The sequence below is a fragment of the Gossypium arboreum genome, chromosome 11 (genome assembly GCF_025698485.1).
Source record: "Gossypium arboreum isolate Shixiya-1 chromosome 11, ASM2569848v2, whole genome shotgun sequence".
In the NCBI taxonomy this organism is placed as follows: domain Eukaryota; kingdom Viridiplantae; phylum Streptophyta; class Magnoliopsida; order Malvales; family Malvaceae; genus Gossypium; species Gossypium arboreum.
Genome location: NC_069080.1, coordinates 7,191,749 through 7,203,356, shown reverse-complemented (window position 1 = coordinate 7,203,356; position 11,608 = coordinate 7,191,749). Strand labels below are relative to the sequence as shown.

The window sequence follows — 11,608 nt, the reverse complement described above, 5'->3', positions numbered from 1 at the left end:
CTCAATATAACAACAATATGGTAAGATGATAAATGAAATTATGATATGAATGTCTTGGTGATGATTATGCAAATGATGTTTTATGTTTGCTTATATGGTTATGTTACTTGCTATTTGCATGTGAACTTACAAAGCATTTATGCTTACTCCCTCATTTTCATTCCTTGTAGTTTTGACAAGTCAGCTCGGAAATCGGGAAAGGTCGGAGGCTCGCTCACACTATCCGTATACCATCTTGGCATAATGGCTTGTATATTTTGGGTATGGCATGTATAGCATTATAATCATTTTGTATATATGGTCTTATGATATGGTTATTGAGTGGTATGGAAATGCTTGATAATGATTAGCCATTGGAATGGCTAATCATGATCATATTTGGAGTTATGTATGTCAAATTGCTAGCTAATCCATGGAAACCATGAAATAGATAAAATTTATCATAAAATAGATTCAGATAGCAGTAGTGACGTGAATTTGAAAAATCACTAAAAATAGTATAAATGGAATTAAATGATGAATAAGTTATTTAATCGAAGCTTGATGAGTCTATTTTCATATGAAAGAAAAAAAATAGGTATATGAGTTATATTTTGTGAGATATTTAAGTTTTGGTGGAACAGGGTCAGAGTGATCTCTGTATCCCCTGTTCTGACTTTAAAAATTCACTATAAATTATACAAAAACAATTAGGAGTTTTATTTTACATGTATGAAATCCTTATTGAGTCTAATTTTATAAGAAACAAACGGTATAGTCATTGAAACTCTGTACAGGGAGATATCTGATTCGTAATACACAGGGGTTACAGTAGTCGAACCCTGAAATAGGGGAGCCTTTAACTAATAAACTGTACTAATTGTCCAGACCAAAAATTCTAGAAAAAAATTAGTAGATAGATATATGAGTCTAGTTTTAGGAAAAATTTACGGAATTGGATTTTGAGTTTCGAAACTCGAGATATGAATTTTTAAGAGACAATAACGCAGATTGCCAGCTTGTCTGGAAGTTTTAAAAATAAATTGTTTGAGCTGTTAAATTGATGAATTAAGTTTAGTAACACCTCAAGCTTGACTCTGGCGACGGCCTCGGGCATGAGGGCGTTACAACATGAACTTACCTGACTAAATTGCAGAAACATCAAAGTTTAGGGGCATTTTGGAAATTTTTTATTTTCCTCGATTTTTCACCCGATCTTGATCTAAATTAATAATTTTATTTAATACATTAATTTAATCGATGAAACAACTGTAACAACCCTAACCTTTATCTATCGTCGGAACAGAGTTACGGAGCATTATCGTACTTTACAGACTAATTACAAATATTTCATTACCTTTATTATACAAATCAAGAATCAATTATATAAAACTCATATTGTCCCTTAGATAGGCCCTTGAGGCCCAAAAATACACCTTAGAAGTGAATCGGGACTAAACTGGACACTCAGAGAATTTTTCCCGAAATCTTAAAATTTTTCTTAAGAGTAAGGGACACATTCCCGTGTGGCTGGCCGTGTGGCTCAGATGGCTAGGAGATACGCCCGTGTCTTAGGCCGTGTGAGAATTTGATGTAAGGCACACTGCCGTGTCCCAGCCCGTGTCTTTACCCGTGTAACTCTCTCACTTGGGTCACATAGCCAACCACACGCCCATATTCTAAGCCGTGTGCTAAAACCTGAGTATTCTGTTTCGAAATTTTAAGGTGCAGGGGACACATGGCCAAACCATACACCCGTGCGTATGGCCGTGTGTTACACACGGCTGAGATACACACCCGTGTCTCTGTCCGTGTGAACGAAAATAGGTCATTTTAAGGCCACTTTTCTCACCCCATTTTAGTATCAACCTATGCACAACCAATTTCACATGTATAAGTTATAACAAAATCTCTAAATAACCAGTTTCTATCATATTTTGATCATATAATGACATATATTTTAACAAACTAACCTAGAACATAATTTTAATTCACATATACAACCACCTATATTAACATACTTTATTAATTCATTCATTGCCCATACCAACACTTATACCAAACATGAAAAACCAAGTTGATTTGAAACATAACCAAAGTGTAATTTTTTTAACATTTACTCAGCTATTTCAAACCCTATACATGCCATATAAAATATAGTAAGCTTAGCAAAATCTACTGGCAAGTTGGATAGTGTGATTCGATGTGTTGATTCGACCTCCCGATTTCTCGTAAATCTATAAGGAGCATTAAACACCACAAGTAAACTTACTGAAGCTTAGCAAGTTCATTAGGTTAAACATTAATCTTACCGGACTTAATATAATAAATTAAATTGTAAATAAATCATACATTATAAATCTTTCAATTTCTATCACATAAGTCTTTTACCAATTCTTACTGAATAGAAGAACGGCTTATGGATATGAGTACATCGCTTTCTTTGTGCCATAGTCCAACTATGGTCTTACATATGCATTGCCATGACCCCACAATGGTCTTACATTCATAGTGTCATAACAAAGTTATGGTCTTATCACCAGAATGCCATAGCCCAGCTATGGTCTCACATATAAATACTGCCATGGTCCAACCATGGTCTTACATTTATAGTGCCATAACCGATTTATAGTCTTATCTGTCAATTCATCTTTAGCCATAAAACGATTGTATTCAATCCCGCATTCTGCTCAATTTAAACATTCAATTTGATTTCACAGTTTAACAATAATTTTATTTTCAACAATAAAAATATGACTAATTACATTATAACATTCATCAATTTAATAAATAATCATTAAAATTTAACCATATGAACTTACCTGAGTTGAATTGTAAGTTTGTAATAGTTAAGGACTAAGATGCCAATTCTCATTTTTCTCGTTGATCTGCGGGCTCTTGATCTATAATATAAAATTATTTATTCATTAGCATATATTTCAATTTCAATTTACTTCACAATAAATACCCCTCAATTTTCAAAATTACACAATTAGCCTAACTTTTATAATTTTTACAATTTAGTCCCTCGCCAAATATCCTATCAATGGAGCTAATTTTTCTCAATTGACAATTTATTCCATTATTCTAAGTTATCTTACAGCCTTTGATTTATAGAAATTTAATAGCAAACCCTAATTCTTTTATTCTTCACAATTTAGTCCTAAAAATCAATTTCTATTTAAATCACTTAATAAAATCATCACATAACAAAATTAGAGCTTTAATTCTATGGTAATTCATCATAAACATCCAACACTCATCAATGGTAACTTTCAAAATTGCCCATGAAATCAAAAACTAATGAAACAGATAGTTAGACTAAATTGTAAAAGTCTCAAAACCATAAAAAATATAAGAAATAAACAAGAATTGAACTTACATGGAGTAAAACTATGAAAACCAGTTTTTGAATACTCTCCTATGGTGTTTTTGACTGAAGATTGATGAAGAAATGTCTAGATTTCAATTTCGTTATTGTTTTTTTACTTTAATTTCCCAAATGACCATTTTGCTCCTAAATCATCCAATTTCAAGATTTTTTTCCTACACATGCCGTTTCAGCCTTTTAATAAGTGTATAATTTCCTTTTTGGTCCTCCCTTATTCACCACTTAAGCTATTTAATCACTATTTGTTTAATTAGCTAATTTTGCACCTTTTTCAATTTAGTCATTTTAATTAATTAACTATTAAAACGTTAAAATTTTCTAACGAAACTTTAATATTAACTCAATAACACTCCATAAATATTTATAAAAATATTTACACTTGGTTTATGAAATCGAGGTCTCAATACCTTATTTTTGAAATTACTTAACCTAATAATTATTTCTAAAACACAAATCATTAATTCAAAAGTCTTCTAAAATCATACTTGACTCATAAATAATAATTAAATAATAAAATTTTGAACTCACTAGTTGAATTTAGTGATCTTGAATCACTATTTCACACTCTTGAAAATTGAATCACAAAAACTAAGATTAAAATATAAAAAAAACTTATTAATGTTATAGTGTTTTTAGAAAAATATTCAATGTTATGTTGAATATTTTCATTTTTTTTCAAAATTAACATATATTTATTCAAGGATATTTTTTTTCCATAATGTCAATGGTAGATCAAAATTAATATTTAATTTTTTTCAAAAAATCTTTAAATAAAATTTAACAAATATTTTAAAAATAAGTTATTATTAAACGTAGCTTCCGCAACATGGTGCGGCATAGATAAAATCGGCGGATTCAATTACAAATGTGGTTGATCCACATGACCTAACTATTTTCACGACTTTTAAATAAGTTTAATTAAAATAACAAACTTAATCAAAATATATAAAATCGGATATGTAGATTTAATCGATTTACTTTACCTTCACGCATCCCGAGTGAGATTTATGCGCCTAGCGTTGAGAAATGTTGTATGTCATTTAGAATTTTCTACCATTAAAGAATTGAATTTGCATAAAACCCAAAACTGCATTGATATCTTGAATTATATTTTATTTTTATTAAAATATTTATTTATTTTATTGTTAAAACGGATCAAAACATATTTAGATATGATAATTTCTGTTTCTATATCAATTTTAATAATATAAATAAGTAAAATTTTAACTGAAAATATTAATTTACTTTTAATAGGAAAAGTAAAATGGAGAGGATTCTAGTTTGTACTTTTACTAATATATTTCAACAGTGGATGAGTAGGATATTTTGTATAATTGCACCTTCTCAGCCTTCAGTTGAGTTCACTCCTTATCCTTTGCTTTCATAGTTCCGTTCCATTTTCCCTAACAAACCTGCATCAGATCCGATCAGATTTAACTCAGATCCATCCGTATCGGGTCTTCTAAATTCCAGATCTTTACTTTTCTCGAGTAAAGGAAGAAAGAGGAAGGGAGAGATGAGAGAGATTATTAGCGTCCACATTGGCCAAGCTGGGATTCAGGTTGGGAATTCATGCTGGGAGCTTTACTGTCTTGAACATGAAATCCACCCCGATGGAACAATGCCGAGCGACACCTCAATGGGCGTCGCACACGATGCTTTCAACACTTTCTTCAGCGAAACGGGTTCGGGAAAGCATGTGCCTAGAGCTGTCTTTGTTGATCTGGAACCCACTGTTATCGATGAAGTACGGACCGGCCCTTATCGCCAACTTTTCCACCCTGAGCAGCTTATTTCCGGCAAGGAAGATGCTGCTAATAATTTTGCCAGAGGCCACTATACAATTGGGAAGGAAATTGTGGATCTCTGCCTAGATCGAGTTAGGAAGTTAGCTGATAACTGCACTGGTCTGCAAGGCTTTATGGTGTTCAATGCTGTCGGCGGTGGAACCGGTTCTGGTCTTGGATCTTTGTTGTTGGAGCGCTTGTCGGTGGATTATGGAAAGAAATCAAAGCTCGGGTTCACCATCTATCCTTCTCCTCAGGTCTCAACTGCAGTTGTGGAGCCTTACAATAGTGTTCTGTCCACTCATTCCCTTCTTGAGCACACAGATGTGGCCGTGCTCTTGGACAATGAAGCAATTTACGACATATGCCGGAGATCCCTCGATATCGAGAGGCCAACTTACACCAATTTGAACCGGCTGATTTCTCAAACCATATCGTCCTTGACGACTTCTTTAAGGTTTGATGGAGCCATTAATGTAGACATTACAGAGTTCCAAACCAATCTTGTGCCATATCCTCGGATCCATTTCATGCTCTCTTCTTATGCGCCTGTTATCTCAGCTGAGAAAGCATACCATGAACAGATATCAGTTCCTGAGATCACAAACGCTGTGTTTGAGCCCTCAAGCATGATGGCTAAGTGCGATCCAAGGCATGGCAAGTACATGGCTTGCTGCCTGATGTATCGAGGAGATGTGGTGCCCAAGGATGTGAATGCTGCTGTCGCTACCATCAAAACGAAGAGGACCGTGCAGTTTGTTGACTGGTGCCCAACTGGTTTCAAATGCGGTATTAACTATCAGCCCCCAGCTGTTGTCCCTGGAGGAGATCTTGCTAAGGTGCAGCGAGCTGTTTGTATGATAAGCAATAACACAGCAGTGGCAGAGGTGTTTGCACGCATTGACCACAAGTTTGATCTGATGTACTCGAAGAGAGCTTTTGTGCATTGGTATGTTGGAGAGGGCATGGAAGAAGGTGAATTCTCGGAAGCCCGTGAGGATCTGGCTGCTCTTGAGAAGGATTATGAAGAAGTTGGTGCTGAAGGTGGAGATGATGAAGACGAAGGTGAAGAATATTGATGCTACTATCGCAATATCATTTATTTTGAAGATGATGGGTTCACCCTGTGAGGGTATCCTGTTCTTTCTTATTCGTGTGAGGTTTCTCAAATTATGCCTATGGAATAAATTTAGTCATGTTTGCTTGTCATTTTTTTGTTGTTAGAAATGCTTGTCTTTTACTTATGATGCTCCATAAGAACATGAATAGCCTTACAAGCTATTGTTCTGTTTTTCATGTTGTAAGATTTGTCTAATGCCTTTTTATGCTATCAACGGAGTGATATTTATATTTAAAAAAAAAAAAAAACACAATAATTGTTTTAGGTACAACCCATTGCTCGATTGGCTCTTATTTAATTTCTTTTCTTTTTTAGGGTTAAAATTCTTTTATTATCATATCGTATGAACAAAAAAAAAAATCATAGCAGCCAACTATTTCCAAAATACAAATAAATCAATTCAATCCAACTACCAATTTAATAACTACACGACATTAGTGTTTACTGGAACAAATTATTGTAGAAAATTATATTAACTTTGAATAAAATGTTTTTTTCAATAAAGTGAAAAGAAAATTACTGCTACTAATACTATATTCTAAATATTATTTGACTCCTACGCATTTGACATTTAATATTTTATAAAACAATATAAGTTGATGTTAAAAATATTAATACGAGGGTGTCTTTATTTATTTAATTTTTATATGAATTTTAATAAATATATTTGATATTGTGAATATGTCATAAATTTAATTTACAAATATAAAATATAAGATTAAATTTATTATATATATATATATATGTTATAAATATTTTATTATTATATATATACTCGTCTATATTAAAATAATATGTTTTAGCTAAATTCAATTTGTCTTTTATTTCATAACAATATTTATTGAAATGACTTGCCAAAATCAAATTTTATTTGTGGAGATTAAATTATATTAATTATACGTCATCCATTTTGTCAGCAATTATTATCGAAATAAAATATAGTTAGAGAAAAATAAAATCCAACAATTACTATTGGTTCACGAGCTTGGTGCCGTCGTGATCACACAAAGAATAGGACGAAAGTTGTCTTCCCAGCGTCGTCGTTTTACAAGAAAATCCCAGAGTGGCGTTAGGTTTGCTGGTTTCCTTAATTAAGGAGATTAGATAATAATTACAGTTTAAATAGAAATATAAATTAGCGTTACTTTCCAGAGTTTGTTGAAGAAAGGGAAAGCGAGAGAAATATAGTAACTGACTCTGCAAGAAAAGGGCCAAAATTAATGCTTTGTCTTTTAAATCCTTTAATTCAGGATTCTTTTTTTCTCGACATCTCTTCTTTATTTTCTTCACCGCCACTCTAACATTTTCTCTCTTTTTTTCTTTCTTAATTTTCGAATATCATGCATATTTCCAGGTCAAACATGTTTTCATCTTTCCATAGTCGGGTTTTGCTTGAAGATCTTAATTATTGTTGTTTGATTAAAGCTTTCATCTGTTTTAGTTGATTGTCGTCCTTGTTTTTCGTTGATTTCCATGTTAATTTTTTTTTGTAGATTCCAATTCTGGGTAATTAAGGTTAAATGGTACCTTTTTTCTTGTTAATTTGAGTTTGTTGTGTGTAATTTTTAGGGTTCAAGGGTAAATTGTCTTCTTCTTTTTTTTGTGTCTGCATCTTTGTGAATTAATTCGAGAGAGAGAGAGAAAAAGAGATGCATATTGAGGAATTGAAAGAAGGGGAGCAGCAGGATCAAGATCAGAGTCAATTGTGTGAAGATAGATTGGTTGTATGGGACGCAAAAAGGGTTTTGGTGGGAGCGGGAGCACGCGCCCTTTTTTACCCAACGTTGTTGTACAATCTTGTAAGGAACAAGATCCAGTCTGAATTTAGATGGTGGGATAGAGTTGATGAGGTATAATATTTGACCCTTTTTTATGCAAGTTCTTTTGCTGCAAAACTATGAATTATTTAAGTATTTTTTCTTGCAAGTTATGTCTCTAGCGGGCAAGGGAAGGGAGGGGGTAGTGCTTTTCTGGAATCCTTTTTGTTAGGCTTGCCAGGGCTCATAGATTGGCCGAAATTTCACTTGAATGTTAAATTATGCTGAAGCTGGATGTTGTTGCTTGTATGGCTTTGTGGTTATCTGTTTAAGTCCTTATTTTTAGCTTACTTTGCCATGGATTACTTCTTTGTTAGGCTGTGAATCATGCTGAATATGCATGTTTATGGTATCTGTTGAATCCTTTTTCTCTCACTGCCTTGAATTCAGTTTATTTTGTTAGGTGCCGTACCTTTCCCAGCAGATGTTCCCCGGTTGAAGGATCTTGGTGTCTCTGGAGTTGTGACCTTGAATGAACCATACGAGACTTTGGTCCCAACATCGCTGTATCATGTGAGTGTGCTCCTATGTTAGCATCTATGCTGATTCTATAGATGAAAAGTCTGAACATGATACATGTTTAAATAAATAATTATAAATTTTCGATAATAGCGGTTTCATTGGAGATATAACTACTCACCCTTGAAAAGTTGATCAATCTGATCTATCTTTTAGTGAGTGGGAATTTCAGATGTTGAAGAAGGAGCCCTTTATGTTGAACACCTTTTCATCTTTACTTTCAAGGTACTAGTGTGCATTTTAGGTATGATAAGAACAGTGGAATCAATGGGATTTATTTTTTATCTCCAATGCACAGTTGAAGGTGGTCAATGTTTCTTTCAGTGCAGAAGAATTTCAGAAATGCTGCATGTTACTTTCCATCTGAAACCCTTTTTTCAGTTCAGTCATAGATATGCCTGAGAGCTCAAATATTCATTATTTTTATTCTTGTTTACTCCGGTAGGCACACAATATTCATCATTTGGTGATTCCAACAAGGGATTATCTTTTTGCTCCGTCATTTGCTGATATTTGCCAAGCTGTAGATTTCATACATGGTATATGTCTTCTGGCCTTTATTGTTAGTGAGTGTTAACTTTTTCTGTTAATTAGTAACACATTCATTTGTTTTCGGCTCTATGAAGAGAATGCATCTGTTGGAAAGACTACGTATGTTCACTGCAAGGCAGGTCGAGGACGCAGCACAACCATTGTTCTCTGCTACTTGGTATGCACCAAGTAAAAACCTAAAATCAATTTCCTGAGTTACTTTATGAATTAATCTTATTTTTTCTTAAAATTATATGCATATATATTAAAAACAGGTGGAACATAGGCATATGACTCCTGATGCAGCTTATGAGTATGTGAGATCTATCAGACCTAGGGTCCTTCTGGCACCTGCACAGCAGCAGGTATGTGAGATCTATCTTGATGATTTGGCAGATTATTTTTTGGGACTTTTGTGGTTCATATAATCTATTTCTGTTAATTTTAGGCTGTTCAAGATTACTATCTTCACAAGGTGAATAATAATGGAATCTGTGGAGACTCTTGCTCAATGATAATAAAGAAAACTCTAGTTGTAGCTGCAAAACAGGATACGGCGGTCTTCGATGATGGCTCTGTAGTTGTTGTAACAGAGTCGGACCTTGATGGGTATGACGCTAGCTTTGACACAGATGTGTTAAGTAACAAGATGTTGGATGAGGGAAGCCTAGCTGGCAGGTTGCAGTTTGCTAGTCAAGCAGCTATGACCAGGCTTTCTTGCCTATGGTTACGTTGCCGTGCGGAACAAAAGGCATCTAGGAAGCTATTGAGCAGTCTCGGTATTGACATTCGGGTTTATTGATTGTTGGTATCCATCAATTCTAGTTGTTAAATTGAGTGTCTTTTTGTATCAACGTTTCAAGTTTTGTTTTTCCAAAGTGCATTGTGTTTGCTTTTGTGTTATTTTCATTTTTGGTCGGGTTATACAGAGAATGGAGTATGTATGTATGTATGATATTTGATTCCTGTTTGACTCAAGTTGAGACGCTCATGTAAGAGAGACAGAGAGCAAGTGTAGTTTTCCAATCTTTCTTGAGGCATAGAGATTGAGGAAGAACCTGCCTATTGATATTGGTTGGTATGATTTTTCATCAAAATGCTTCAATTACCACGGAAGTTTAATTGTTTAAGATGGTGAAAGTCTTCCAAATTTGTGAAATGTTTGTCTTTTAGGCAAAGAACAAAAATGCTTTACTAATGAAAAGAATAATCAAAAGAAAATTTCTTTTAATTGTCATGGACCATATCTTTGAATTTGGAACTATTTTAGTTTATGGGTTGTGTTGGATAAGCCCGGTCTAGAAAGATTTTGTTTGATTAAAACTTTATCCTTGAAAAAAAAATATATTTTTTTAATAAGTCTACAACTATTAATAGTTTCTTCTCAATTTATAGATAAAAGGATAATGTATTTCAGCGCATTCAAACTCACATTCTCCGGTAATAGCAACAAGACCCATATGAATCGAGTTAAAATTTAATCAACAACCATTAAAAAAAATTAACATTGAATTTTTATAATTAAGTTTAAATATTAATATTTATTAAATAGAATCCAAGACTAGTCAATCCAACCTAGATTTGAAAATATTATTTTAAGTTGAATTTAATTTAAGTGAATCTATTGGATCAAGTAAATGGTTTGACCCAATAAGTTTAGTTGAAACTTCAAACTCTTATTGCATATATTTTAATTAAACTTAAAATATTTCAAGTACGGTTCAATTCAATCGTTGAAAACTAAATAATAAGCGCTCTTATTTTTCAAGTTTCACATTTTCATTTTATAAAGAAAAGGACTACAACAAAAGGACAACCAAGTTTCATACACAGAACTCAGAAGGGTCATCAAGGCCACCAAACAAATGAAACAAAGTGAAGGAAGCAATTAAGGCATCAAGGGCCCGAGCTCCGTAGGGGCAAAGTTAGTAATTATGTGATCAAGAGATATAAAGCTAAAAATATTTTGGAGACCAAAGTAAAAAACTTTGACTTAAAATGTCTTAATCTTTAAACTTTTGAAAGGGTTGAAAAATACAAAACTTCTTCAACCAAGCATGTCAAGACCCCTGTTTGCCTCTTTCGGCTACGCCCCTCTTCGAAAGGTAACCCCACTATGGCAGAAAAAAGATTATCGTTGCTTGAATCAAGCCTCCCTCCCTAGAAAGAAGCAAAAAAGAGACCGCCAGCACTCACGACATGAACATGACACACTCAGCCATTGAGAATATAAACCTTGATGTGGTGAGTCTCTGAGTAGGTCCTTGCCTTCGGCAGTGGATGCATATTTGTTTTGAAACAACAAATTCAATAAGATTCTAGCCAAGATCATGCTCCCACTGAAACTTGATAAACCAAAATTCACTAAGAAATTAGAGAAATTGAGTCACCATGGGACTTAAGAGTGTCATGGCAAAACATCACATGACACCAAAGCACAACCCGGTCCGTGTGCCACACAATT

The 11,608-nt window shown here is 33.6% G+C and overlaps 2 protein-coding genes across 2 annotated transcripts; both read left to right on the top strand.

The window, feature by feature from the left end:
* Positions 1 to 4,682: 4,682 nt before the first annotated feature.
* LOC108460300 (tubulin alpha-3 chain-like) lies at positions 4,683 to 6,548 on the top strand. Its single transcript, XM_053022365.1, has one exon. It carries the CDS (start codon positions 4,887 to 4,889, stop codon positions 6,234 to 6,236), a length of 1,350 nt encoding a protein of 449 aa, XP_052878325.1. The 5' UTR covers positions 4,683 to 4,886; the 3' UTR covers positions 6,237 to 6,548.
* A 716-nt stretch (positions 6,549 to 7,264) lies between these two features.
* Positions 7,265 to 10,241, top strand: LOC108460814 (phosphatidylglycerophosphate phosphatase PTPMT2-like). The gene is made up of 6 exons (XM_017760477.2): positions 7,265 to 8,127; positions 8,485 to 8,607; positions 9,059 to 9,152; positions 9,240 to 9,322; positions 9,420 to 9,509; positions 9,593 to 10,241. Exons 1-6 carry the CDS (start codon positions 7,927 to 7,929, stop codon positions 9,944 to 9,946), a joined length of 945 nt encoding a protein of 314 aa, XP_017615966.1. The 5' UTR covers positions 7,265 to 7,926; the 3' UTR covers positions 9,947 to 10,241.
* The last annotated feature ends 1,367 nt before the right edge of the window (positions 10,242 to 11,608 follow it).

Bases quoted from the DNA above. Each gene is read 5' to 3' on its own strand.
- LOC108460814 (XM_017760477.2), top strand. From the start codon at position 7,927: ATGCATATTGAGGAATTGAAAGAAGGGGAGCAGCAGGATCAAGATCAG. The intron at 9,153-9,239 runs GTATATGTCTTC...GGCTCTATGAAG, and splicing joins AGCTGTAGATTTCATACATG to AGAATGCATCTGTTGGAAAG. The intron at 9,323-9,419 runs GTATGCACCAAG...TATTAAAAACAG, and splicing joins CCATTGTTCTCTGCTACTTG to GTGGAACATAGGCATATGAC.
- LOC108460300 (XM_053022365.1), top strand. From the start codon at position 4,887: ATGAGAGAGATTATTAGCGTCCACATTGGCCAAGCTGGGATTCAGGTT.